The sequence below is a fragment of the Oncorhynchus masou genome, chromosome 18 (genome assembly GCF_036934945.1).
Source record: "Oncorhynchus masou masou isolate Uvic2021 chromosome 18, UVic_Omas_1.1, whole genome shotgun sequence".
Taxonomy (NCBI): Eukaryota; Metazoa; Chordata; class Actinopteri; order Salmoniformes; family Salmonidae; genus Oncorhynchus; species Oncorhynchus masou.
The window spans coordinates 39,106,850-39,131,462 of NC_088229.1; the positions used below are offsets into that span (position 1 = coordinate 39,106,850).

Below are 24,613 nucleotides of genomic sequence, written 5' to 3' on the forward strand. Positions count from 1 at the left end.
ATAATGCAATATATGTCACAACAGGTCTAAATATGCGCCATGACTGTGTTATGACGATATTATAAAGGTTATGACAAGTTATGTCAGCTGTTCTGAGATATTATGACATGGTTATGACCCTGCCATAAAGTGTGATGATGCTAGGTGTCAAGCAAAGTGTTACCAAAAAGTGTTAGCTAGCACGGCTAAATGAGGGACTGTCAGTGACTGACATAACAAGAGGAAAACTGCTGTTGCACAACCAAATTTCGAAATTTAACCCGGTGTAATTCTACTATTCTTTACTGTCAATAGTAAATTTCCTAAAATATAAATTAAGTGGCCGGGGATCTTAAATTCTGACACGTGGTCCCTTTTAAAACCTGCCTTCTCAAATATGATCGGCCGCGGTGGTGGTGGGTCAAACGGAGTACACCTCCTGAGCTCCCACGCGTACTACCTTAGCGGTGTCTCTGCGGTTAAACCAACGAGGTTTTTGGACGAACGGTAGACCACCTCCACTTCAGGGCAAAACGGATACCATTGCAGATAAAAATGTCATATTTCAGTATGAATGCAATAGGTGTTGTTTGAATGGAAGAAGGGTATATCAAGTCAAGTGGTGTTCGACCGAGCACGTCGAAACAGAAAGGCCTTGTCTCGCAAGTCCCAGTGAATCTTGTTTGCTTGCTACTTTCCTAGCTGCTAGGGAGCTATTGTATGCTAGCTAAAACGTTGCAAGGATTTGAACTCTAGCCAGCTCAAACTGAAAATGCAGTTGCATTGAAACACTTTTCTTAGCCAAAAAGTCTATTTTATATTTTAACTTTTTCTAGAGATGGCTAGTTGATGTAAGTAGTTCGCTGCTAGTTCATTTATTTGGGTTCCACTGCCTGTCTTTTTCTCAGTAGCTAACCTCATTGCTTTATTATGCTTCTTTAGCTACCATAGTTGTAAGCATTAACGTGGAAGTAGCTAGTAGGAGGCTAAAGGAGCATCCGCAGTCAAACAAGGAAGTACATTAATTTGGCTAACTAGCCCTTGTTTTTGTGCCAGGCCAATGAGAGGGTGACTCACTGGAGGCTGGTTTGATTTGTACGTTACTAGAGCTGCATTGGGCACGAGCAAATATTTGTTTTACCCTCAAACCATTCTAGGTAATTTTGCCACCTGTCTCGTATCTCGACAGCTAATCGATAGGTAGGTAGGATAGCTAGCTCGTCAGGCAGCTGACTCGAGAGCAAAATGATTCCAGACAAAGCACCAAAGGAGGATGTTTTTCATGCAGGAGGAGCCTTGAAGAAGAATGCTCATGTTCCCAACTTTGAAAATTACAAAGAACTCTACCTGAAATCCATTGAAAATCCAGATGGTAGGCTTTCGCTACACCCGCAATATCATCTGCTAAATATGTTTATGTGACCCATAATGTTTTATTTGATTTCTACAAATACACGTATCAAAGCCTTGTCAACAACTTGTGGAAGTACAAGCATTGCATGAGCGAACACCTTTTCACTTCTGTTTTTACAAATGTTTGCCTTGTCTTTCGAGAAGCTGAAATGAATGTATACTGATTGCACACTCCACACAGCATCTACAGCCAGTGAGCTCACTGACTCATAGAAACGAGTTCGTTTCAGAATGGGTAATTAACAATAAACTGTTCATACATGCATCTACAACCAAAAGCATTGTATTTGGTTCAAAGCATTCTTTTAGACCTAATCCTCGCCTGGAGTTGTGCATCAAGGGTGTGACCATTGAACAAGTTGAAGTAACATTGGATGGTCATTTATCACAGTCAAGTCATATTGATAAAGTTTTTGTGACGATGGGGAGAGGTATGTCTGCTTATAAAAATATCTGTATTTTTGATACACAGGTCAACTGTACTAGCTAGTTTTTCAGGCCCTGATCTTGTCCCATCTTCATTATAATCCAGTAATATGTTAAGGTGCAGAAAATAAAGTCCTAGCAGCACGCCTTCCCCCTTAACTGCATACCAAGAAATAACAACAACCATGCATGATAGCGTTACATGGGTGTGGAGAAGTTAACTACTTCGAGTCTTTAAGAAAAACGTGTGTAACCCCTTGTATAATGTATTTGCATGCACTTCAAACATACACCTCTATGGATTTCTTCACGATACCCAAACCAAAAACAGATTTAATGAGTCGCTCAGTTGTGTATAGAGCCATGTCGTCATTGATTGCTCTGCCGCCAGAGGTTACTCAGGCAGAAAGCCAGTTTAGCTTTCAAAAACAAACATCTTGTATCACAGCGCCTATACTATTTTTCTAAAGATATAACTATACTCTATATATGAATAGTGTGTAAATAGTATATATGTTTCTTTGTGACTTTATTTTGAATTGAAGGTTATATCTTTTTGTCTATAACTGTTCTGTACTTTGTTGTGTATTTGTATGGTTTATGTGGACCCCAGGAAGAGTATCTGCTGCATGTGCAGTAGCTGATGGGGATCCTAATAAACTAAACTTATGCCAGTAGGTCTTGTTTTACTTGGGACCCAACAATGTATACATTTTGCCAGCATATCCTTAATATTTCTGTGCTAATGAGCATAAAACACGTCCCTTCCCTACTTGCCTCGCTTCATGCTCTCTCATATCTGCAGGGGTGGATAAGGATAGCTAGCCAACATCATGCAGTAATACTGTTTTAAAAAAAAAAATCTTATCTGTCTGACATGGATGGCAGTTCATGAGTGTTTACACATTTGCAAATGTCACAAGAAATGCATCTGTCTGACATTTCTGTTCTTCCTGGTGGTGGAGGCTGCAGGTGGCCTTGCATGATTGTCCCTTTCAACCACCAGATAGTGGTCATCATAATGGCTCATTGTTTCCTTATTCCAGAGTTCTGGGGTGACATTGCAAAAGACTTCTACTGGAAGTCGAAGCACACGGGCCAGTTCTTGGACTACAACTTTGACGTGACGAAGGGGGAGATCTACATCAAGTGCATGGAGGGGGCCACCACCAACATCTGCTACAACGTCCTTGACCGCAACGTTCATGAGCGGAAGCTTGGGGACAAAGTGGCGTTCTACTGGTCAGTGTGTGTGTGTGTCAAGGGAATTACGGAGGTTGTCAAAGCACTCGCTTGTTGGCCGTTCTATGATTCTCTGCTTGAGGGGGGGTGTCCCTCAGGAACAATGGGATGGAATGCTAGAAGAGGAGGCTAAATAGTTAAATAGTTCAACAGTGATCCTTGGTCCTTTGTCTCTTGCCTCATTGCGCATTAGTCATATCAAATATTTTTCCCCCTCCTTTGTGAAAGCTAGCCTCAGTTCAAAGATGTCCCCATGAATGAATAGTGAATCCATGGGGACGAATGGGCTTCTAGTGCTGGATGGGTTATTTAGGGATGTGTTAGCTATTTGTGTGTTATGTTGGTATAAGTGAGCTTTGAAGTTGAGACGCAAAAATACACAAAAATTGGTTGTTTGGATCCTGGCTGCTGATTGGACGAGCAGCGTTCCAAGCCTTTCTGTGTTAGCGTCACAGACACACCTATGCCTGCTAATAGTTCAATCTGAATATTATCACTGCGCCGCCATAAGAATATCATGTTCCTGTCCGAATCATCTCTTGTATTTATCTCATCTCGTGGATTATTTCTTCTTGCTTCCAACCTAGCATTTAGTTTGGTACAGTGGGGCTTAATTAATACAAGCCTCGCTGTCTGATTTCAGGAAACAATGTTTCACTTTTTAATTTTGATCTTTGTAGTACCAGTGCTCCCGAGGGGTGCAGCGGTCTAAGGCACTGCATCTCAGTGCAAGAGGCGTCCTACAGTCCCGGGTTCGATCCCAGTCTGTATCACATCCGGCTGTGATTGGGAGTCCCATAAGGCGGCGCACAATTGGTCCAGCGTCGTCCGGGTTTGGCCGGGGTAGGCTGTCATTGTTAATAAGAATTTGTTCTTAACTGACTTGCCAAGTTAAATAAAGGATATATGTACATACATACATACATACTATTGTTCAAAAGTTTGGGGTCACTTAGAAATGTCCTTGTTTTTGAAAGAAAATTACATTCTGTCCATTTTAAAATAACATAAAATTAGAAATGCAGTGTAAACATTGTTAATGTTGTAAATTACTATTGTTGCTGGAAATGGCTTAATTTAAAAAAATCAGCAACCATCACTCCTGTGTTCCAATGGCACATTGTGTTAGCTAATCCAAGTTATCATTTTAAAAGGCTAATTGATCATTAGAAAACCCTTTTGCAATTATGTTAGCACAGCTGAAAACTTGTTCTGATTAAAGAAGCAATACAACTGGCCTTCTTTAGACTAGTTGAGTACCTGGAGCATCAGCATTTGTGGGTTCAAAATGTCCAGAAACAAAACTTTCTTCTGAAACTTGTCAGTCTATTCTTGTTCTGAGAAATGAAGGCTATTCCATGTGAAAAATTACCAAGAAACTGCAGATCTCGTACAACGCTGTGTACAACGCTGTGTACTACTCCCTTCACAGAACAGCGCAAACTGTCTCTTACCAGAATAGAAAGTGGAGGCCCCGGTGCACAACTGAGCAAGGGGACAAGTACATTAGTGTCTAGTTTGAGAAACAGACGCCTCACAAGTCCTCAACTGGCAGCTTCATTAAATAGTATCCGCAAAACACCGGTCTCAACGTCAACATTGAGAGGCCACTCTGGGATACTGGCCTCCTAGGCAGAGTTCCTCTGTCCAGTGTCTGTGTTCTTTTGCCCTTCTTAATCTTTTATTTTTATTGGCCAGTCTGAGATATGTCTTTTTCTTTGCAACTCTGTAGTCTCAATTCATTGGTTTACGGACACCCAAGCTCCCAGTCACATCAAAGTTGAATTCATTTAGGTGTCTGCGTTGCGTGTCTTGCAAATTGTAGCGCAGATATTGGCTAATTGTGAACAACAATAGGCCTACACATAACTTGTACTATGGTGACTGAGGTCTCAACTCTGATTTTAGAAAACTGACTTCTCACTACAGGAGAAGTTCTCACTAGTCGAATTTTGAACTGTATTCCGTACCAACGGGCTACTCATTACATTGGTTAAAGTTAGAAGAGATTTTGCAGAACGTCCAAATTTGCTGGAGCTTGAAATGCCATTCTCTGTGCTCATGACTTCTCAAGTGTGAAATGTCTGTCCCATCATTCCCATGTCCGATCAGCCTTTGCATACCATTAGTTTGGCCCTGCTGCTTATCTTAGTCAGTCCAATGGATATGTCCTTTCTTTAGGAATTACTTTTTTTGTTGTCTCGGACTGATGTTGTAATAGGAAAGCCTATCGTCTGTTGCTAGGCTACTTTAGCTGTTTTTGTCCCTAAATGCTCTAATTTGTACTGTAGTTCATTGTGTTTACTCTGTGCTGATGTAGGTGCTAGGCAGGCATGTTTTTTTCTTTCTGTCCTCTGCCAACCTCTACAACAGTGGAGTGTTTCATCATCTTGACTGTGAGTGCTGAAAGTGTATTCATAGGACTGGCTGCCTTGACTTGTGTGTGTTTAGTCACACTCTGTCACCACCATGGGGAGGGGAACTAGTTGGATAACCTTGACCTGCCAGCAGTCGTGTGAGACTCCACCAGAGAGCAGAGTGAAGCTCATAAATAAACATCAATCTAAAAGGGAGGAGTGTACAGTCTATTGAGAAATCCATGTTGTGTGAAAGCAGAGCTTTGCATGGGCCTTTTCGTGCTTGCACATAAACAGTTGCGAGATAACAACAGTGGCCCTCTACAGTATTTGGCAGGCCTATTGTTTCTCAATCTAAATTCACAGCCAGACCCAGAAGCACTCTCTTCCCTTTAGATTTCCTATTACACACAGCCTAATAGGCTTTGTCCCTAAATGCCCTAATTGCTACTGTAGTTCGTTATGTTTATTCTGTGCTGATGTAGGTGCAAGGCGGGCCATGAACCATTTTAGGAATGTTTTACTTGTCCGAAAGCTCAAATTATAGGTGACTTGAAATTGCGCTATTGTTTATTAAAAATGTAAATGTATTATTACCATACAGAGAATCATACAAACATGTATGATACCATCTGCCTATTGGCTTATTTGCAAATTCAAGCCGGTCTCAAAATAGGACACTTTTTTTTCCCTTCTAAGAAAAAAGCTCGCTTTTCATAGACTGATATGTACAAATTCATGCTCTTGTAGGAAGCAATGACTCTCCCATTGCTGACTAAAATTTGCTATAAGTGGGCTAGAAACGAACTAGCAAATAATGTCAACAAATGTGCAAACTTGGCTGCATGCGTGCCAAGTGGTTAAGTTCGTTGGACCAGTAACCGCAAGGTAGTTTGTTTGAATCCCCAAGATGACTAAGGTGAAAAATCTGTCGACGTGCCATTGAGCAAGGCACTTAACCCTAATTGCGCCTGTAAATCAGTCTGGATAAGAGCTTCTGCTAAATGACGTGAGTATAAAATGCTCTGTGATTTCAGTTGTGCATCTACTAGTACTCTGACTACAGGTGATGGAAAGACCGCTCGTGCCAGTGAAATAGAACAAGGCAACTCCAATGCGCTCCTCAGCCTACAAAAAAATGACAAATTCTGTTTTAAAGTGTGGTTACTGGGCAAGTTTGTTTCTCTGTTAAAGCACTATGTCCCTCCTAACACAGTTGGCTATGTCATCCCTCTGTGTGAACACTGGCCCATAACAGGAGCCCCAAGAGACTGCTGAGAAGTCAGAGCAAAGGTCACTTATCAAGTTCACCCATCTATCCCACATTCTGCCCAAGGATAGCAATCACTGTGCCATCCTAAAACATACTTTTACGGGGGGTGGAAATCCGATTGTGAAACTCCAGATTGCTTAATATTACACAAGGCTCGGTGAATTGATGATAAAATAACTGACAATATAAACTAGCCAACGCCCTGTGAGAAATGTTCCCTCTAAGCTGTGGTGCAACAAACCAAATTAGTGCACACTCTGCAGTCTTAAGGGCTTGTCTTTAGAGATTACCAGTCATGCTTTTTTCATTTTAAGAGGATATTTCAAGAGATAAATTACTCCACAGCTCAGGCACATTGCTGAGTAAAGCAGAGGCAAAATGTCAGTATATTACTTCAACCTTTGGCACACGAGACTTAGCTAGAATAGATCCATCGTGAGCACGAGCTTTGTGAGCATGTTGGTATGAGTGATTGTTTTGAGTAGAGTTCGACCAATTCTGATTTTTCAACGCCGATACCGATTATTGGAGGACCAAATAAAGCCGATGCCGATTTTTATATATATATATTTGTAATAATGATAATTACAGCAATACTGATTGAACACTTTTATTTTAACTTAATATAATACATAAATAAAATAAATTTAGTCTCAAATAAAAAATGAAGCATGTTCAATTTGGTTTAAATAATGCAAAAACACAGTGTTGGAGAAGAAAGTAAAAGTGCAATATGTGCTATGGAAAAAAGCTAACGTTGAAGTTCCTTGCTCAGAACATGAACATATGAAAGCTGGTTCAATATTCCCAGTTAAGAAGTTATAGGTTGTAGTTATTATAGGAAATATGACGTGCCGGCTATTTCTCTCTATACCATTTGTATTTCCTATACCTTTGATCGGCTATGAAAAGCCAACTGACATTTACTCCTGTGGTGCTGACTTGTTGCACCCTCGACAACCACTGTGATTATTATTATTTGACCCTTCTGGTCATTTTTTAACATCTTGGCCATGTTCTGTTATCTCCACCCCTCATAGCCTGGTTCCTCTCCAGGTTTCTTCCTAGGTTCTGGCCTTTTCTAGGGAGTTTTTCCTAGCCACCGTGCTTCTACACCTGCATTGCTTGCTGTTTGGGGGTTTAGGCTGGGTTTCTGTACAGCACTTTGAGATATCAGCTGATGCAAGAAGGGCTTTATAAAATAATTTGATTTGACTATTGGATGTACTTACAGGCACTATAGTATTGCCAGCCTAATCTTGGGAGTTGATAGGCTTGAAGTCAAACAGCACTGTGCTTCAAGCATTGCGAAGAGCTGCTGGCAAACGCAGGAATGTGCTGTTTGAATTAATGCTTACGAACCTGCTGCTGCCTACCACCGCTCAGACTGCTCTATAAAATATCAAATCATAGACTTAATTATAATATAATAAACACAGAAATATGAACCTTTGGTCATTCATATGGTCAAATCCGGACACTATAATTTTTTTTTATTCTTTCAGTGAAATACAGAACCGTTCCATATTTTATCGAACGGGTGGGAAGCCTAAGTTTAAATATTGCTGTTACATTGCACAACCTTCAATGTTATGTCCTAATTATGTAAAATTCTAGCAAATTAATTATGGTCACACAGTTCGCAACGAGCCAGGCAGCCCAAACTGTTGCATATACCCTGACTTTGCTTGTACTGAACGCAAGAGAAGTGACAATTTCCTATTGCCTGCTAGCATGAATTTCTTTTAACTAAATATGCAGGTTTAAAAAAACGAATTAATTTTAAGAACATTGATGTTTATGGTTAGGTACGTTTGCGCTTTTGTTAAATTACCCGTTTGGCGAAGTTGAAGTAGGCTGTGATTCGATGATAAATTAACAGGCACTGCATTGATTATATGCAACGCAGGACAAGCTAGTTAATTACACATGGTTGATGATATTACTAGGTTAACTAGTGATTATGTGAAGATTGATTTTTATAAGATAAGTTGAACTTCTTTGGGATAGGGGGCAGCATTTTCACTTTTGGAAGAATAGCCTGCCCAGAGTAAACTGCCTCATACTCAGTCCCAGATGCTAATATATGCATATTATTATTAGTTTTGGATAGAAAACACTCTGAAGTTTCTAAAACTGTTTGAATGATGTCTGTGAGTATAACAGAGCTCATATGGCAGGCAAAAACCTGAGACAAAAATCCAAACAGGAAGTGGGAAATCTGAGGTTTGTAGTTTTTTAACTCAGCCCCTATCGAATACACAGTGGGATATGGGTTATTTTGCACTTCCTAAGGCTTCCACTAGATGTCAACCGTCTTTAGAACGTTGTTTCAGGCTTCTACTGTGAAGTGGGAGCGAATGAGAGCTGTTTGACTAAGGGGTCTGGCAGCAGCCTCGTTCTCAGTCACGCGCTTTCACATGAGAGGTATCTCTCGTTCCATTGTTTTTCTACAGACAATGGAATTCTCTGGTTGGAACATTATTGAACATTTATGATAAAAACATCCTAAAGATTGATCCTATACTTAGTTTGACAAGTTTCTACGACCTGTAATATAACTTTTTATTTTATTTTTAATTTTACCCCTTTTTCTCCCCAATTTCGTGGTATCCAATTGTTTATTAGCTACTATCTTGTCTCATCATTACAACTCCCGTACGGGCTCGGGAGAGACGAAGGTTGAAAGTCATGCGTCCTCCGATACACAACCCAACTAAGCCGCACTTCTTCTTAACACAGCGCCATCCAACCCGGAAGCCAGCCGCACCAATGTGTCGGAGGAAACACCGTGCACCTGGCAACCTTGGTTAGCGCGCACTGCGCCCGGCCCGCCACAGGAGTCGCTGGTGCACGATGAGACAAGGATTTCCCTACCGGCCTAACCCGGATAACGCTAGGCCAATTGTGCGTCGCCCCTCGGACCTCCCAGTCGCTGCCGGTTACGACAGAGTCTGGGCGCGAACCCTGAGTCTCTGGTGGCACAGCTGGCGCTGCAGTACAGCTCCCTTAACCACTGCGCAACCCGGGAGTGTAATATAACTTTTTGAACTTTTAGTCCGATGTTCGGCTGGACCTGAACGCGCGTTTGGATTTGTTTACCAAACGCCCAAACAAAATAAGCTATTTGGACATAAATTATGGACATTATCGAACAAAACAAACATTTATTGTGGAACTGCGATTCCTGGGAGTGCATTCTGATGAAGATCATCAACTGAACATAACACACCAATGTAAAATGAGATTTTTGGATATAAATATGCACTTTATCGAACAAAACATGTATTGTGTAACATGAAGTCATATGAGTGTCATCTGATGAAGATCATCAAAGGTTAGTGATTAATTGTATCTCTATTTGTGCTTTTTGTGACTCCTCTCTTTGGCTGGACAAATGGCTGGGTTTTTCTGTGACTTGGTGGTGACATAACATAATCGTTTGTGGAGCTTTCGCTGTAAAGCATTTTTGAAATCAGACACTGTGGCTGGATTAACGAGAATTCCGCTAGCGGAACCCCAGTCCTTGATGGGTTAATGCTAGCTAGCAACTTACCGTGGCTCCTTGCAGCCACAAGGTCCTTTTGACACTGCACTCGTGTAACAGGTGGTCAGCCTGCCACGCAGTTTCCTTGTGGATTGCAATATAATCAGTGTCCAAAAGACCGATTTTACAGATTATGAAAACTTGAAATCGGCCCTAATTAATCAGCCAGTGGTTAAATTGAACACTGGACATTGGCATCCCGGCAACATGACTAAAACTATGGCCGTCTTTGTCGGGAAACATCTCTACAAACATTATGTATGATACATCTCTGTTCTTGATCCCATCACAGGGAAGGGAATGAACCTGGCGACGTGATGAAGGTGACCTACAGAGAGCTGCTCCAGCAGGTGTGCCAGTTTGCTAACGTGCTCAAGTCCCAGGGGGTGAAGAAGGGGGACCGTGTGTCAATCTACATGCCCATGGTGGTGGAGCTGGTGGTGGCCATGCTGGCCTGCGTCCGCATCGGGGCTGTGCACTCAATCGTGGTGAGTAGCTAACAGCCACCATCTTAACCATGTCTGGATGAGGCCTTTAGGTACATATCATACCAGCCTGATTTCCCCCCCCCCACAGCAACTCACCCAAGCCTTCCCCATTTCTCCTTCTCCCAAATCCAGTCAGCTGATGTTCTGAAAGAGCAGCAAAATCTGGACCCCTACAAATCAGCCGGGCTAGACAATCTGGGCCCTTTCATAATAAAATGATCTGCCGAAATTGTTGCAACCCTTATTACTAGAATGTTCAACCTCTCGTGTCGTCTGAGATTCCCAAAGATTGGAAAGCAGCTGCGGTCATCCCCCTCTTCAAAGGGGGGGGGGGACACTCTTGAGCCAAACTGCTACAGACCTATATCTATCCTACCCTGCCTTTCTAAGGTCTTCGAAAATCAAGTCAACACGCAGATTACCGACCATTTCGAATCCCACCGCACCCTCTCCGCTATGCAATCTGGTTTCAGAGCTGGTCATGGGTGCACCTCAGCCACGCTCAAGGTCCTAAACGATATCTTAACCGCCATCGATAAGAAACAATACTGGTTGTGGTTCACCAACTACTTCTCTGATATTGTTCAGTGTGTCAAATCGGAGGGCCTGTTGTACGGGCCTCTGGCAGTCTCTATGGGGGTGCCATAGGGTTCAATTCTTGGGCCGACTCTTTTCTCTGTATACATCAATGATGTCGCTCTTGCTGCTGGTGAGTCTCTGATCCACCTCTACGCAGACAATACCATTCTGTATACTTCTGGCCCTTTGGAGACTGTGTTAACAACCCTCCAGACAAGCTTCAATGCCATACAACTCTCCTTCCGTGGCCTCCAACTGCTCTTAAATACAAGTAAAACTAAATGCATGCTCTTCAACCGATCGCTGCCTGCACCTGCCCGCCCGTCCAACATCACTACTCTGGACGGTTCTGACTTAGAATATGTGGACAACTACAAATACCTAGGTGTCTGGTTAGACTGTAAACTCTCCTTCCAGACTCGCATCAAACATCTCCAATCCAAAGTTAAATCTAGAATTGGCTTCCTGTTTCGCAACAAAGCATCCTTCACTCATGCTGCCAAACATACCCTCGTAAAACTGACCATCCTAACGATCCTCGACTTCGGCGATGTCATTTACAAAATAGCCTCCAATACCCTAGTCAACAAATTGGATGCAGTCTATCACAGTGCCATCCGTTTTGTCACCAAAGCCCCATATACTACCCACCACTGCGACCTGTACGCTCTCGTTGGCTCGCCCTCGCTTCATACTCGTCGCCAAACCCACTGGCTCCAGGTCATCTACAAGACCCTGCTAGGTAAAGTCGCCACTTATCTCAGCTCGCTGGTCACCATAGCAGCACCCAACTGTAGCATGTGCTCCAGCAGGTATATCTCTCTGGTCACCCCCAAAACCAATTCTTCCTTTGGCCGCCTCTCCTTCCAGTTCTTTGCTGCCAATGACTGGAACGAACTATAAAAATCTCTGAAACTGGAAACACTTATCTCCCTCACTAGCTTTAAGCACCAGTTGTCAGAGCAGCTCACATATTACTGCACCTGTACATAACCCATCTATAATTTAGCCCAAACAACTACCTCTTCCCCTACTGTATTTATTTATTTTGCTCCTTTGCACCCCATTATTTCTATCTCTACTTTGCACATTCTTCCACTGCAAATCTACCATTCCAGTGTTTTACTTGCTATATTGTATTTACTTTGCCACCATGGCCTTTTTTTGTCTTTTACCTCCCTTATCTCACCTCATTTGCTGACATTGTATATAGACTTATTTTTCTACTGTATTATTGACTGTATGTTTGTTTTACTCCATGTGTAACTCTGTGTTGTATGTGTCGAACTGCTTTGCTTTATCTTGGCCAGATCGCAATTGTAAATGAGAACTTGTTCTCAACTTGCCTACCTGGTTAAATAAAGGTGAAATAAATAAAAATTAAGAATTAGATGCCGTCTTAAGCCACTTAAGTGCTAAATGGATGGAATAGACTTTTTACCAGCTCTTCCTCGTACAGATTTCGAAGAAACAAAATTATCTACCCACACCCTACAATGCAAACACTTACGCACACACTGCAGAGTGTATTTGATTAGTGTACTTGTGTTTTTATTTGTGTGCTTTCCAGTTTGCAGGCTTTTCGGCAGAGTCGCTGTGCGATAGGATCCTGAACTCCCAGTGCTCGTTGCTGATCACGGCCGGTGAGACTGCAAACAAAACTGCAGTAATAATGAAACTCTTATTAGATGGATTATAGTGCCATAGATTATCCCATGACCTCCTAATCCACGGTTTTAATTAGCCCTGCTTTATTTTGCTCATAGAGAGAGAGAGCCCAGTGAATAGGCTTACCGCATCACACTACAGATATTGATCTAGAGTGACGCTAATCGTATAAACCATAACCTCTTTAGATGGGGTTTCTTTGTGTGCGCCAGTGGGGCGGTCGTTGGCAATTTCTCCCCTCTGATAAAGACTGTTGCTAAGGGGACTAAAAGGTGTTGTTTTTAAACTATTAAATTATACTAGAACCCTAGATGTCAAACAATCCCAAAATGCACATCTGAAAACCCTCAATACTAAAGTGTTTTGTCACTTTGCTATACATATAATCTAAGACGGAATCATTCCTTTTCATAGTCAGTGGGTTTCAAAATATCAAGATGAAGATTGTTCCTGGGCTGTGACGGGTTCATGCCCGTTCACTGACAGTCACATCTTACAGTACCAGTAACTGCCCTGCCTTTCTCTCATTGTTCGGTGTGCACCCTTTCACCTCATCCATTCTGAATTCCCCCAACACTGACATGCCCCCCCTGTCTCAGATGGTTTCTACAGAGGAGATAAGCTGATCAACCTGAAGGTGATCGCTGACGACGCGCTGCAGAAATGCAGGGACCGGTAAGGACCATGCTTTTCATGACGCACTGCTCTATCTGACTAGCTCACGGGAGGTTGGTGACACCCCCCCCCTTCTCCTTCTGTCAGGAGTTTCCCAGTTCAGAGGTGTATCATGCTGAAACATCTGTCCAAGGAGGTGGAAGCCATTCCCCTGGTCTCCCAGTCCCCCCCTGCCAAGCGGCCCTGTCCTGACCTGCAGGTGAGACCAGCAGCAGAAGCCCCACTGTCCTATTCATCAGGGCACACCAAAGTAAAAGGTTTTGCAATGGAAAATAAAAATGGGTGTCGCTTATTAAGAAGATCAGGTAGTGCCTCCCTTTTCTTCCAGTTGGTGCCTAATGAATACGACCCATTTGTTCATAGGGCATGTCGATCAACTTTACCACATGCTACGGGGGCTACTGTTTAGTAAATAATAGCATAAGTCGTCATCCCTTTAATGTTAACTCCCTCCTGTGTTTTGTTTTTCCACTTGTATTTCCTGAAACAGTCAAGACTTTTGCCTTGGTGTTTGTATAAGATGAGAAGTATAGATGTATGCCCCTGTATGGCTTTGTCTCAGATGTCACAGTTCAAATGACAAGAAGCCACCCCTCTTTTTGTTATATACGTCTGTTGAAATAACCGTCTCTATTAACCCCTTCTAGCAGGACAAACAGAGAGACGGCGTCAAGAAAATCCGTCCCGTCCCTCAGGTATTTCAGATTTCCCTGAGCTTGAATTTCTTGTTTCCTTGTTTATTTGTTTTAATAAACACCTTTGCCTGATCCTCTTCTCAGCAGTAGCCTAACCCTGGGGGTCGATCCTGTGTTCCACCTATATTAACAACTTAACTGCTGTCTCTAGAGGGTCTCTCTCTGTCAGTGTCTGTCTGTGGTCTTACTAACAGCACTCTGCTCAGAGCTGGTCCGGGGTCCCTTACCTTTTCTGCCTGGATTTAGCCTTTACTTTTAGCTATACTTAAGTTAAGATGATCAGATCATTGGGTTTAAATTGGACCTGAAAGCAACACTGAAGGATAAACGATGACTAGAAGGTTTCAAATGGTAATTGACCCCTGACTAACCATGTAGATGTAGTGTATCAATATTGATCTCTTATGCCGTCAGTGGGGCCTTTTGTTTCCTGCTGTAGATAATGGAAATATTTCTCTTACTGTGATTGTGCAGCACTGTCAATATACACTGAGTGAGTGTACAAAACATTAGTAACACTTGCTCTTTCCTCGACAGACTGGCCAGGTGAATGCTATGGTCCCTTATTGATGTCAGTTGTTAAATCCACTTCAATCAGTGTAGATGAAGGGGAAGAGCCAGGTTAAATAAGGATGTTTAAGCCTTGATACAATTGAGACATGGATTGTGTATGTGTGCCATTCAAAGGGTGAATGGGTCAGACAAAATATTTAAGTGCCTTTTAAATGGGGTATGGTAGTAGGTGCCAGGCGCACTGGTTTTAACATGTCAAGAACGGCAACGTTGCTGGGTTTTTCACACTCAACAGTTTCCCGTGTCTATCTAGAATTGGCCACCACACAAAGGATCCCCAGCCAACTTGACACAACTTGGGTAGCATTGGAGTCAACGTGGGCCAGCATCCCTGTGGAACGCTTTCCACACATTGTAGAGTCCATTCCCTGACAAATTGAGGCTGTTCTGAGGGCAAAAAGGGATGCAACTCAATATTAGGAAGGCGTTCCCAATATTCTCTACACTCAGTGTATATCAGTATATGTGCAGCACTATCAATGTGATGCACATGTATGGCATTTTTCAGAAATACTATGACGATAAAAGTTGACTGAAAACGCAGGACCCTACCCACAGTTTAAGAACATCTGTACAGTATATTTCATTAACCCCACCAGTGACGTTTAACCCCCAAGAACAGCAGCCTGGGAGATGCGTTTGATTATGAATTCTGGAAGTTGCATTATTTGCTCACTTCTCTCACCGTTGTTTCACAGACTGCTCGAGTGCATACACTGCTGCTTTACTTAGACTTGAATCCCTGGTGCCTCGCTTTCTTATTCTCTTGTTTGTTCTATTCTTTCTTGTCTAAGCGGCAGGGTTGACATGAGCTGACTTCTGATTTAAGCAATTTAAAAGCATTTAATACTTCTTCCTACTGCTTAATATGAGTGTTGTCTGTTAGGCTTGGATGTTGCTGAATAGAATCAGCTGAATTAATCGTTATTGTTGATGCGGTCTCTCGCACGGGCTGAAAACATTTAGCTATCCGTGTCACCCGGGCAATTATTCTGTGTGGGTTTTACCTGTGTGTGTGTGGTTCCGCCAGGTGCCGTGGAACCCAGAGGTGGATCAGTGCTGGCACAGCTTGCTGAGCGGCGTGTCTGACGAGTGCGAGCCGGAGTGGTGTGACTCTGAGGACCCCCTTTTCATCCTCTATACCAGCGGCTCCACGGGGAAACCCAAGGTGCGCAATATCGCACGCAAAAATGACACTCCGTTTCTGTCTCTCTGTGTCCACTCGGGGAAACCTAAAGTGCACGTCTTCATCTTTCTCGGTCACGTTATCAATTTGTTTGCCTCCCCCTCTCTCTGTCTCTTCTAGGTTTTTGCACTCTTGTTTTTCTTTCTTTCTTCACATGCACGTCAGTGCTGCTGTCATGATCATGTGTGCTTCTTCTCGTCAGGGTGTTCTACACACCGTCAGTGGCTATATGCTCTACGTGGCCACCACCTTCAAGCTGGTGTTTGACTACCAGCCTGACGACGTGTACTGGTGTACGGCCGACATCGGCTGGATCACGGGCCACTCCTACATCACCTATGGACCCCTGGCCAACGGTGCCACCAGCGTCCTGGTGAGTGGAGGGCCCCACAGTCTTACTACTGTCATTAGTTCCGTTTGGGCTCTGATGCACTATATAGGGAGGCTTTTTGTGATTAATTATGAGGAACTTGTTGCTTTTCTGGGCTTCCACTTCAAATTTTGTGCAACAGGTTTATAATATCGTTTGATTTTAAATGGTGTCAAAAACCTCCACACTCCATGTTGACAAACTGTATAGAGATATTTGTTGTAACCAAGTCATGTTTTTATTGTGACTCATCTCGTACAGCGACTCATTAAAAAAAGTTGTAAACCGGAAGAGAGCGATCAAAGGAGATGTTATTTTCCACCTCTACTTCCTCACGTAGTTGAGACAGCATTATCTTTTTTATCAGACAGCCAATGATGACTTAGTTAGTTTATGATCATAGTTGTTTTGACATAATCTTCCTCGGGCTCTGTGTTGTGGTCATTTTGTGACCGACTCTGTTGTGGTGTGAATCTGATCGGTGTCCAGTTTGAGGGTCTGCCCACCTACCCGGATGTGAGCCGCATGTGGGAGATAGTGGACAAGTACCAAGTTACCAAGTTCTACACGGCGCCCACAGCCATCCGCCTCCTGATGAAGTATGGCAGCGAGCCCGTCCAGAAGTGAGTCTCCACACACTTGGCTCATACATCCTGTTTCTAACCAGGATTGTGTTCATTAGGGCACACTGTCGCAAAATTGTTTTGCAACAGAAAACAGAACTGTTCTAATTGGAGAGCACTTAATGGTTTGACCCAGTTTCAACCATTTCTGCCCTATTGAATATGACAGGACTTCATACAGAAAAGGGTCAGTGTCTACAGATGGGACTATTGAGTGCTTCATCTGCTTAAATGATCCTTTAACCTCTACGTCGAGCAATCCTGTATCCGGGAGCGTAATCATAGCCTCAAGTGCATTACCATAACGCAACATTTCCTATTCATGAAAATCGCAAATTAAATAAATATATTGGCTCACAAGCTTAGCCTTTTGTTAACAACACTGTCATCTCAGATTTTCAAAATAGGCTTTTCAACCATAGCTACACAAGCATTTGTGTAAGAGTATTGATAGCTAGCATAGCATTAAGCCTAGCATTCAGCAGGCAACATTTTCACAAAAACAAGAAAAGCATTCAAATAAACTCATTTACCTTTGAAGAACTTCGGATGTTTTCAATGAGGAGACTCTCAGTTAGATAGCAAATGTTCAGTTTTTCCAAAAAGATTATTTGTGTAGGAGAAATCGCTCCGTTTTGTTCATCATGTTTGGCTAAGAAAACCCCCCGAAAATTCAGTCATTACAACGCCAAACTTTTTTCCAAATTAACTCCATAATATCGAAAGAAACATGTCAAACATTGTTTAGAATCAATCCTCAAGGTGTTTTTCACATATCTATTCGATGATAAATCATTCGTGGCAGTTGCCTTTCTCCTCTGAACCAAATGGAAAAATGCACGCAGCTGGAGATTGCGCAACAATTTCGACGGAGGACACCAAGCGGACACCTGGTAAATGTAGTCTCTTATGGTCAATCTTCCAATGATATGCCTACAAATATGTCACAATGCTGCAGACACCTTGGGGAAACGACAGAAAGTGTAGGCTCATTCCTGGCGCATTCACAGCCATATAAGGAGATATTGGAACACAGCGCATTCTAAATCTGGGGCACTTCCTGTATGAAATTTAATCTTGGTTTCGCCTGTAGCATTAGTTCTGTGGCACTCACAGACAATATCTTTGCAGTTTTGGAGTGTTTTCTTTCCAAAGCTGTCAATTATATGCATAGTCGAGCATCTTTTCGTGACAAAATATCTTGTTTAAAACGGGAATGTTTTTTTTATCCAAAAATTAAAAGAGCGCCCCCTATATCGAAGAAGTTAAGTACGTCTACTGTGTAGATGGTCTGTTTTTGCCTTCTCAATATACTGCTATATACACAAATGCCTGCATGTTTGGTTTTGTCCTTTTGTGTGAGTCTATAGGAGTGTGTCTTCCAGGATAACACGTCCCTCCCATTGTTTGTGTCAGGTACAATCGGGAGTCTCTGAAGGTGCTGGGGACGGTGGGGGAGCCCATCAATCCAGAGGCGTGGCAGTGGTACTACAGCGTGGTCGGGGAAAATAGGTGCCCTGTGGTCGACACCTTCTGGCAGACTGAGACCGTCAGTACCCACTTGTTTGTTTTTAATGAATTGGTCTTTCTCTGAATTCAGCACACACAGCTGTGTTTCTATTAGTAAAAATAGAAAACAATAAGGGCCACGGTGGCTTCCTTGCAGCATCGACATCTCTCCTCTGTTTCTGTCACTGTAAACTGTAAATACTGAAAGGTAGTTTCATTTTGCCCTTTTGGTGTGTGACTGAATCTCTCTTTCCATTTGTTTTTCTCTCAGGGTGGCCACGTGTTGACTCCTCTTCCTGCTGCCACGCCCATGAAGCCTGGCTCTGCTGTAAGTGTTACGTTGATTCTATCAAGTTCTCCATTCCTGCCCACTAAGATGATGCCTGCCTCCTGTCATTATGATGGCAGAGTCGGTCTAATTTGCTCTCTGGTCTTTCTCCTCCTCCACCACCAGACCTTCCCTTTCTTTGGAGTTGTCCCAGCCATTTTGAATGAGTCTGGGGAGGAGCTGGAGGGACCATGCGAGGGTTACCTAGTAAGAAAACTGTAGAAATTACCCAGTACTTTTATTTAGCTGCAAAAGTAATTCTTTCTCATATATGCAATATGTTGTCGGCATTTAATGAATTGGACTTTCAATGCTTTTTTGACTTTGGACATCCTTGCATCTTGTCCTCCTCCTCAGGTGTTCAAACAGCCCTGGCCTGGAGTCATGAGGACGGTGTATGGCAACCACCAGAGGTTTGAGACCACCTATTTCAAGAAATTCCCTGGATACTACGTCACTGGTGATGGTAAGATGAGGCTAACATGGTCTTGAGCACCATCATGACAGATGTTTATAGAATACCGCACAAATATGTATTCTTTAAGTGACATCATATTATAGACTTCCAATTTGTTTTATGTATACTTGTTTAAATCAAGACCCCCTGTATATGGCACTTATGTATTAACGTTTCCCCCCCAGGTTGTCATAGGGACAAGGATGGTTACTACTGGATCACAGGGAGGATGGATGACATGTTGAATGTCTCAGGTCAGTACTATCAGCTGGAGCTCTGTGAAATGTAATGCGTAGTGTTGGTATGTCTACTATGTGGTCTCTTGTTTTGCCCTACTGCTAATGGTGGAATTCCCCTTTGTGTTGTAGAACATATTACATTATGCACAGGATACAGAAGATGTACAGTGAAATGGTTACTTGCATAGTGGAGTCTTTTGTTTTTAGACTTGTAGCTAGCTAGCTAAACAATATGCCATGATTCCAACTCTAATGCAGAGTTCAAAACAACTGCGAACTCAGGGTAAAAAACGTGCTCCAACTGGGGAAAATATATTTGAACGGTCATCCAACTTGGAATTCCAACTCGGGAACTAGAGCTCCGACTTTCCAACCAGAAGATAGATCTCTGACGTTGTGATTTGAACTAGTATTTTTAAGAGTTGCCAGTTCTCCCCCTCTGTCATGGATGCCCTTAGTTTGAAGATGTAATCCGGAGACAGGTGTTTTATATAACAGCCTTCTGCACTCTCGTTTGGACACTCTCCGCATTTGGCACCCCTCTCTGCTTCCACTGGGCATTCCACTGATTTAGAAACTCGAGTCAACCTTTCCTGTGATAACGGCACCGTTTCCTCCCACAACTGTCATCAGAAGAATCTACAATGTCTGGTTCAATGATAAATGTTTTTAACTAAATCAAGGATTTCCTCATTGTTTGATTCATTTTCAGAGTCATGACTAGTGTTCTGCTGTTGTGAAAGATTAGATAAAGTTAGTCCTCCAAGAAGGTCTGACTGATTGATAGAGAATGTTACCTTACATGCTCGAGCACTGAAATATGATTCAGAGCTAAGTAGACTGTTGTACTATATTCCTTTCAATGGAGTGTATGCATAGCTGGGTCATGTTAAGTAGGGCACACCGTAGCACAATATTTTGCAACAGAAAATGAATATCTTTGTTGGACAAGTTTAGCTAGTACCTCCCCGTTTCTAAAGGTTTTCTCTCTACTGAACACACACCAGGCCATCTGCTGAGCACGGCAGAGGTAGAGTCAGCCCTGGGAGAGCACGCGGCGGTGGCCGAGGCAGCAGTGGTGAGCCGGCTGCACCCTGTCAAGGGGGAGAGTCTCTACTGCTTTGTCACGCTCACCGATGGAGTCGGCTTCAACCACACCCTGGAGGCCGAGCTCAAAAAACAAGGTGTTTGCATGCGCGTTAGGCCAAGTACTGACACTGAACATGACGAAAGGGATTGTCCTCGAAGGCACCATCCTTGTTTACATGCATCTCAGAGACAATAGGTTCCTGTGTTGAAGCAGATGAATTATAACTGGGATTGAGGATGTTCAGATGACTAATGCTGTGTATTATTATCTGTTGTGACAGTGAGAGAGAAGATTGGTGCCATTGCCACCCCCGACTTCATACAGAATGCCCCAAGCCTTCCAAAGACCAGATCAGGTGAGAATAGCACATATATGATGCAACATTTTACCCTATGATTTGAAAGCCGTTCTGAATGAGAGCTTGTAAATTGCGTTATTGAACAAATTGCCTTTCTTTCTCTCTGTGTATACAGGTAAGATCATGCGGCGCGTGCTACGTAAGATTGCCCGTAACGAGCGGGACCTGGGGGACTTGTCCACCCTAGCCGACTCTTCGGTCATCGAGCAGCTCTTCCTGAACCGCTGCTGTGGCGCAGTGTGAGCTTCCACCTGCAGAGGGAGACAGAGATCCCTGCCAGGGCAAAGCTGGAAGGAAAGGGAGGAAGAGTTGCAGAAGGAGATGCATGCATTGAACTGAAGAGCCGTCACTGTGGGGCTCAAGCCAAAACTGGGTTTGAGGAATCACATCCCTCTAGTTTGTCAGGAGTTTCAGTTCTCCCCAGTTATAAAGTACAGTTGATGTACTATTAGATTCAAAGTTTGCTTTTTTTCATTTGAACTATGTAGACTTTTGTCATTTTGTTTTATTTCTTTGCAGGTTGACATAGGATCGCTATGTGTGTTTGTGTCTGCATGCTTGAAATGTTTTAAGTTGTTGATGTATTTTCTACTCCCTCTGTAATCTAGAGACAGAGGGAGTTTGTTAGTGTGTACAACTCTTTTAGTCTGTGAGTGTGGGATGATTGTACTAGAAAGAAAAGGTCACATTTTGAAAAAAAACAACTTTAATGGTGCCTACCTACTGGACGTCAGCCCCCGGAGCTGTGGTAGAACGTTGTTGTCATTCATGAACAAATGTCATGGGGAGGGTACATATTTGGCATAGATGCAAGGGCCTGTTATTGCCCTTTATGTCATAGGACCTCGCTTATACATGATTATAGTTCTAATGAAGACTTGTTGTTTATTTCAAAGTGGGACCAAACATAAAATGCAGGACCCGTTTAGATTATTATTATTTTTAAATGTAATAGCAGAACTGTCATTGTGTTCATGTGCCAACATAACATTGAAGCTGGATGTTATAATTGTGTTGGTTAAAAAAGTTTAAATTTATTTTGAAATAACTTCTGGTATTAGGGCCTGGGCAAAAACGTTTATACGTTTTGCAATTTTAGCTTTTTGTTGCCCCTTTGTATCAAAGCGACATGCAATAACTCATTTTAATATGACTTGACTACTTCATCTAGTTTTAGTGGTCGTTATTTTGGATGGAACCTGGGTTGCATTCACTAGGCACTAAACTGTAGAAAACAAACAAACGGAGAGGACTTTTTAATTTAACCTTTATTTTATTAGTCAAGTCAGTTAAGAACAAACTTATTTGTCCAATAAGAAATTCTCAATTTTGTCCTCTTGTAAAATGTTTTCTTTTGCATACCCTAATGAATACAACCCTGTCCTGGGCATGTTGGAGTGCTGTAAATCATTTTATTCATTCACTTGCATCTCTCATCTCGCACCACTTTGTGCAGTTTGTCTTGACCTTTCTTACATTCTCCAGTAGATGGAGCTATAACATGTTTTCTGAAATCCTCAGGTTCCTCAACTCTACTACATATTTTCCCTGTAGTGTTCTTCTTCTATAGCCAGTTTGATCTGTCAGTCAGCAGACAGTTCAATGGATATTATATGCACACAATGATAGACCTATACTGTGTCCAGTTGTGTCCACGTTCAGTATCTGACTGAACAGGACATGATGCATAGCATGGATGTGATGGAATTGTTTAGCTAGAAGCAGAATACTCTAGGAGACATGAGTATCACAGAAATACTACTTTATGCACTGCTGCCTGTCGAAACAAATCCGTGAACGACTTATCTTTCTTGTCGACAATTTAGCATTTTCTGCTATAATTGGCATTATTTTTCTTCCAAGGATACATTATCATAAGATGAGTTATAAAGTCCTTAATCGTTCCTTTTTTGTTGTTGTATGGCATCCATTTTTCATATAGTTTAATCTTGGTCAGAAAATAATGTGTATTATTTAAGTGTGAATGTATTATAGAATACCGGTATGCTGCTGCTGTAAATTAAATCATTCTGCAGATTGTGTGTGTGTGTACATGAGTCTTGGCCAGATCGTCATTGTAAATGAGAATTGTTTTTTCAGTTGACTCATTTGGTTAAATAAAGGTCAAATAAAAAGCGTATTGTCTGGCTTGTTGAATTGTAGTAGCTGCCCAAATGCTCGGTGTATTTGTTGATGCTCTTGTGTTTCATCAACTGCCTTGTTTACTGGAAGCCACCAGACCATATCTTCTAGGACGAATGCACATATTAATCATCCATTCCACCTCCATTGTGTTCCATTTGATTCCTTTTCAGATTTCCCCTAGAATGGAACCTACTATCTGAGTGGAACCAGCACCACCCTCAAGCTGGCAGTGTTGAAGCATCGATAAGACCTGGTAAGCCTTTGTCGTTGTGTGTCGACTGGAGAGAGGGTATACTCTTGTGAATATGTTGGTATTGATTCTTCAACTGATGTCTCTCTCCATTTCATCTTTGTACTAGGAATCATGCTTATCTAGTATAGAAATGAAATATGCACTTGTACGATATGCCACGTTGCTCAGTAAGATGAGCCATCTGCTGCCAATGGGGATGGCTGGGACTGAATAATTGATGGCGTTGTGCTTGTTTTTGGGCCAGCCAGTAGCATGTGTGTTCATGTTTATCTCGATCCCCACCATCTCAGTGTTGCGAACAGCACTAATGGCGCCGTGGTCGTTAATCACACGGACAGGTGAAGCTAAGGGGTTAGTCCTTGTTTTGGGGGTTGTGTGTGTGCGCCTGCGTGTGAAAGAAAAGTGTCAGGGAAACCCCATTTATGTCAGGTTGTTGTATTTCCTGTGCATCAAAATCCATAACTACACATGAACAGCACGGGTCCTACAGTATCTGCCTCTATGCTTTGTTCTCTGAGCATTCCCTCCACACATGAAATCTGAGCAACCTCAGATTGATCCTTTCATCCTCTCAACCCTCTTCTGGGCATTGTGATAGATATATTCAGGTCAATAATAGTAGACCCTGGCTATCCAGTTATATTGCCTACTTGCAGTTTCTGTAAAGGGATGGAACTGGTCTTGTTTGTGCTGCAGTCTGACTAGTAAGTGCAGCTCCGCTGAGACATGTAAATCATAGGACACTCCCTCTCACACTGCATTTGTGTGTGTGTATGGGGGGGATTGATTAGTTACTTATCACAATATTATTTTTGGATGAATTATCGATGTGTAAAAAAAAAAAAAAAAAAAAAAAAGTTTTTTATTTCCTACTGTATGTAGCGTCAGCTGGCGCTAGTCGGCTGTATCTGCGCTAAAATGCTAGTATTTTTCATTCTATAGCTTGTTCTCCATCTTTTGAAATAGCGAGGCAACATGTTTTCAGCACATATTTCCCTGACTGATGAAAACAATTTTTATATCTCTTGTCTCTATAGTGAGCAATAAGTTTGGAACATCAAATTGCAGTATTGAATCGTTCTGTGTGTGTTAAATAGAATCTCAATATATCGTATCGGCACCTAAGTATTGTGATCGTAT

At 42.3% G+C, this 24,613-nt stretch overlaps 1 protein-coding gene across 2 annotated transcripts; it reads left to right on the forward strand.

Moving 5' to 3' along the window:
* Nucleotides 1-385: 385 nt before the first annotated feature.
* LOC135504560 (acetyl-coenzyme A synthetase, cytoplasmic-like) lies at nucleotides 386-23,213 on the forward strand. 2 transcript variants are annotated; one of them, XM_064923264.1, is made up of 18 exons: nucleotides 386-1,351; nucleotides 2,865-3,060; nucleotides 10,530-10,725; nucleotides 12,875-12,947; nucleotides 13,572-13,647; nucleotides 13,735-13,846; nucleotides 14,298-14,342; nucleotides 15,946-16,083; nucleotides 16,304-16,474; nucleotides 16,961-17,094; nucleotides 18,511-18,643; nucleotides 18,875-18,931; nucleotides 19,058-19,138; nucleotides 19,289-19,397; nucleotides 19,574-19,642; nucleotides 20,635-20,811; nucleotides 20,998-21,072; nucleotides 21,191-23,213. In XM_064923264.1, the coding sequence occupies exons 1-18, from the start codon at nucleotides 1,225-1,227 to the stop codon at nucleotides 21,316-21,318; spliced, it is 2,097 nt and encodes a 698-aa protein (XP_064779336.1). In that variant the 5' UTR covers nucleotides 386-1,224; the 3' UTR covers nucleotides 21,319-23,213. The 2 variants fall into 2 exon arrangements, with proteins under 2 accessions (XP_064779336.1, XP_064779335.1); XM_064923263.1 differs by having other exon boundaries at nucleotides 387-1,351; nucleotides 14,295-14,342.
* Nucleotides 23,214-24,613: the final 1,400 nt, after the last annotated feature.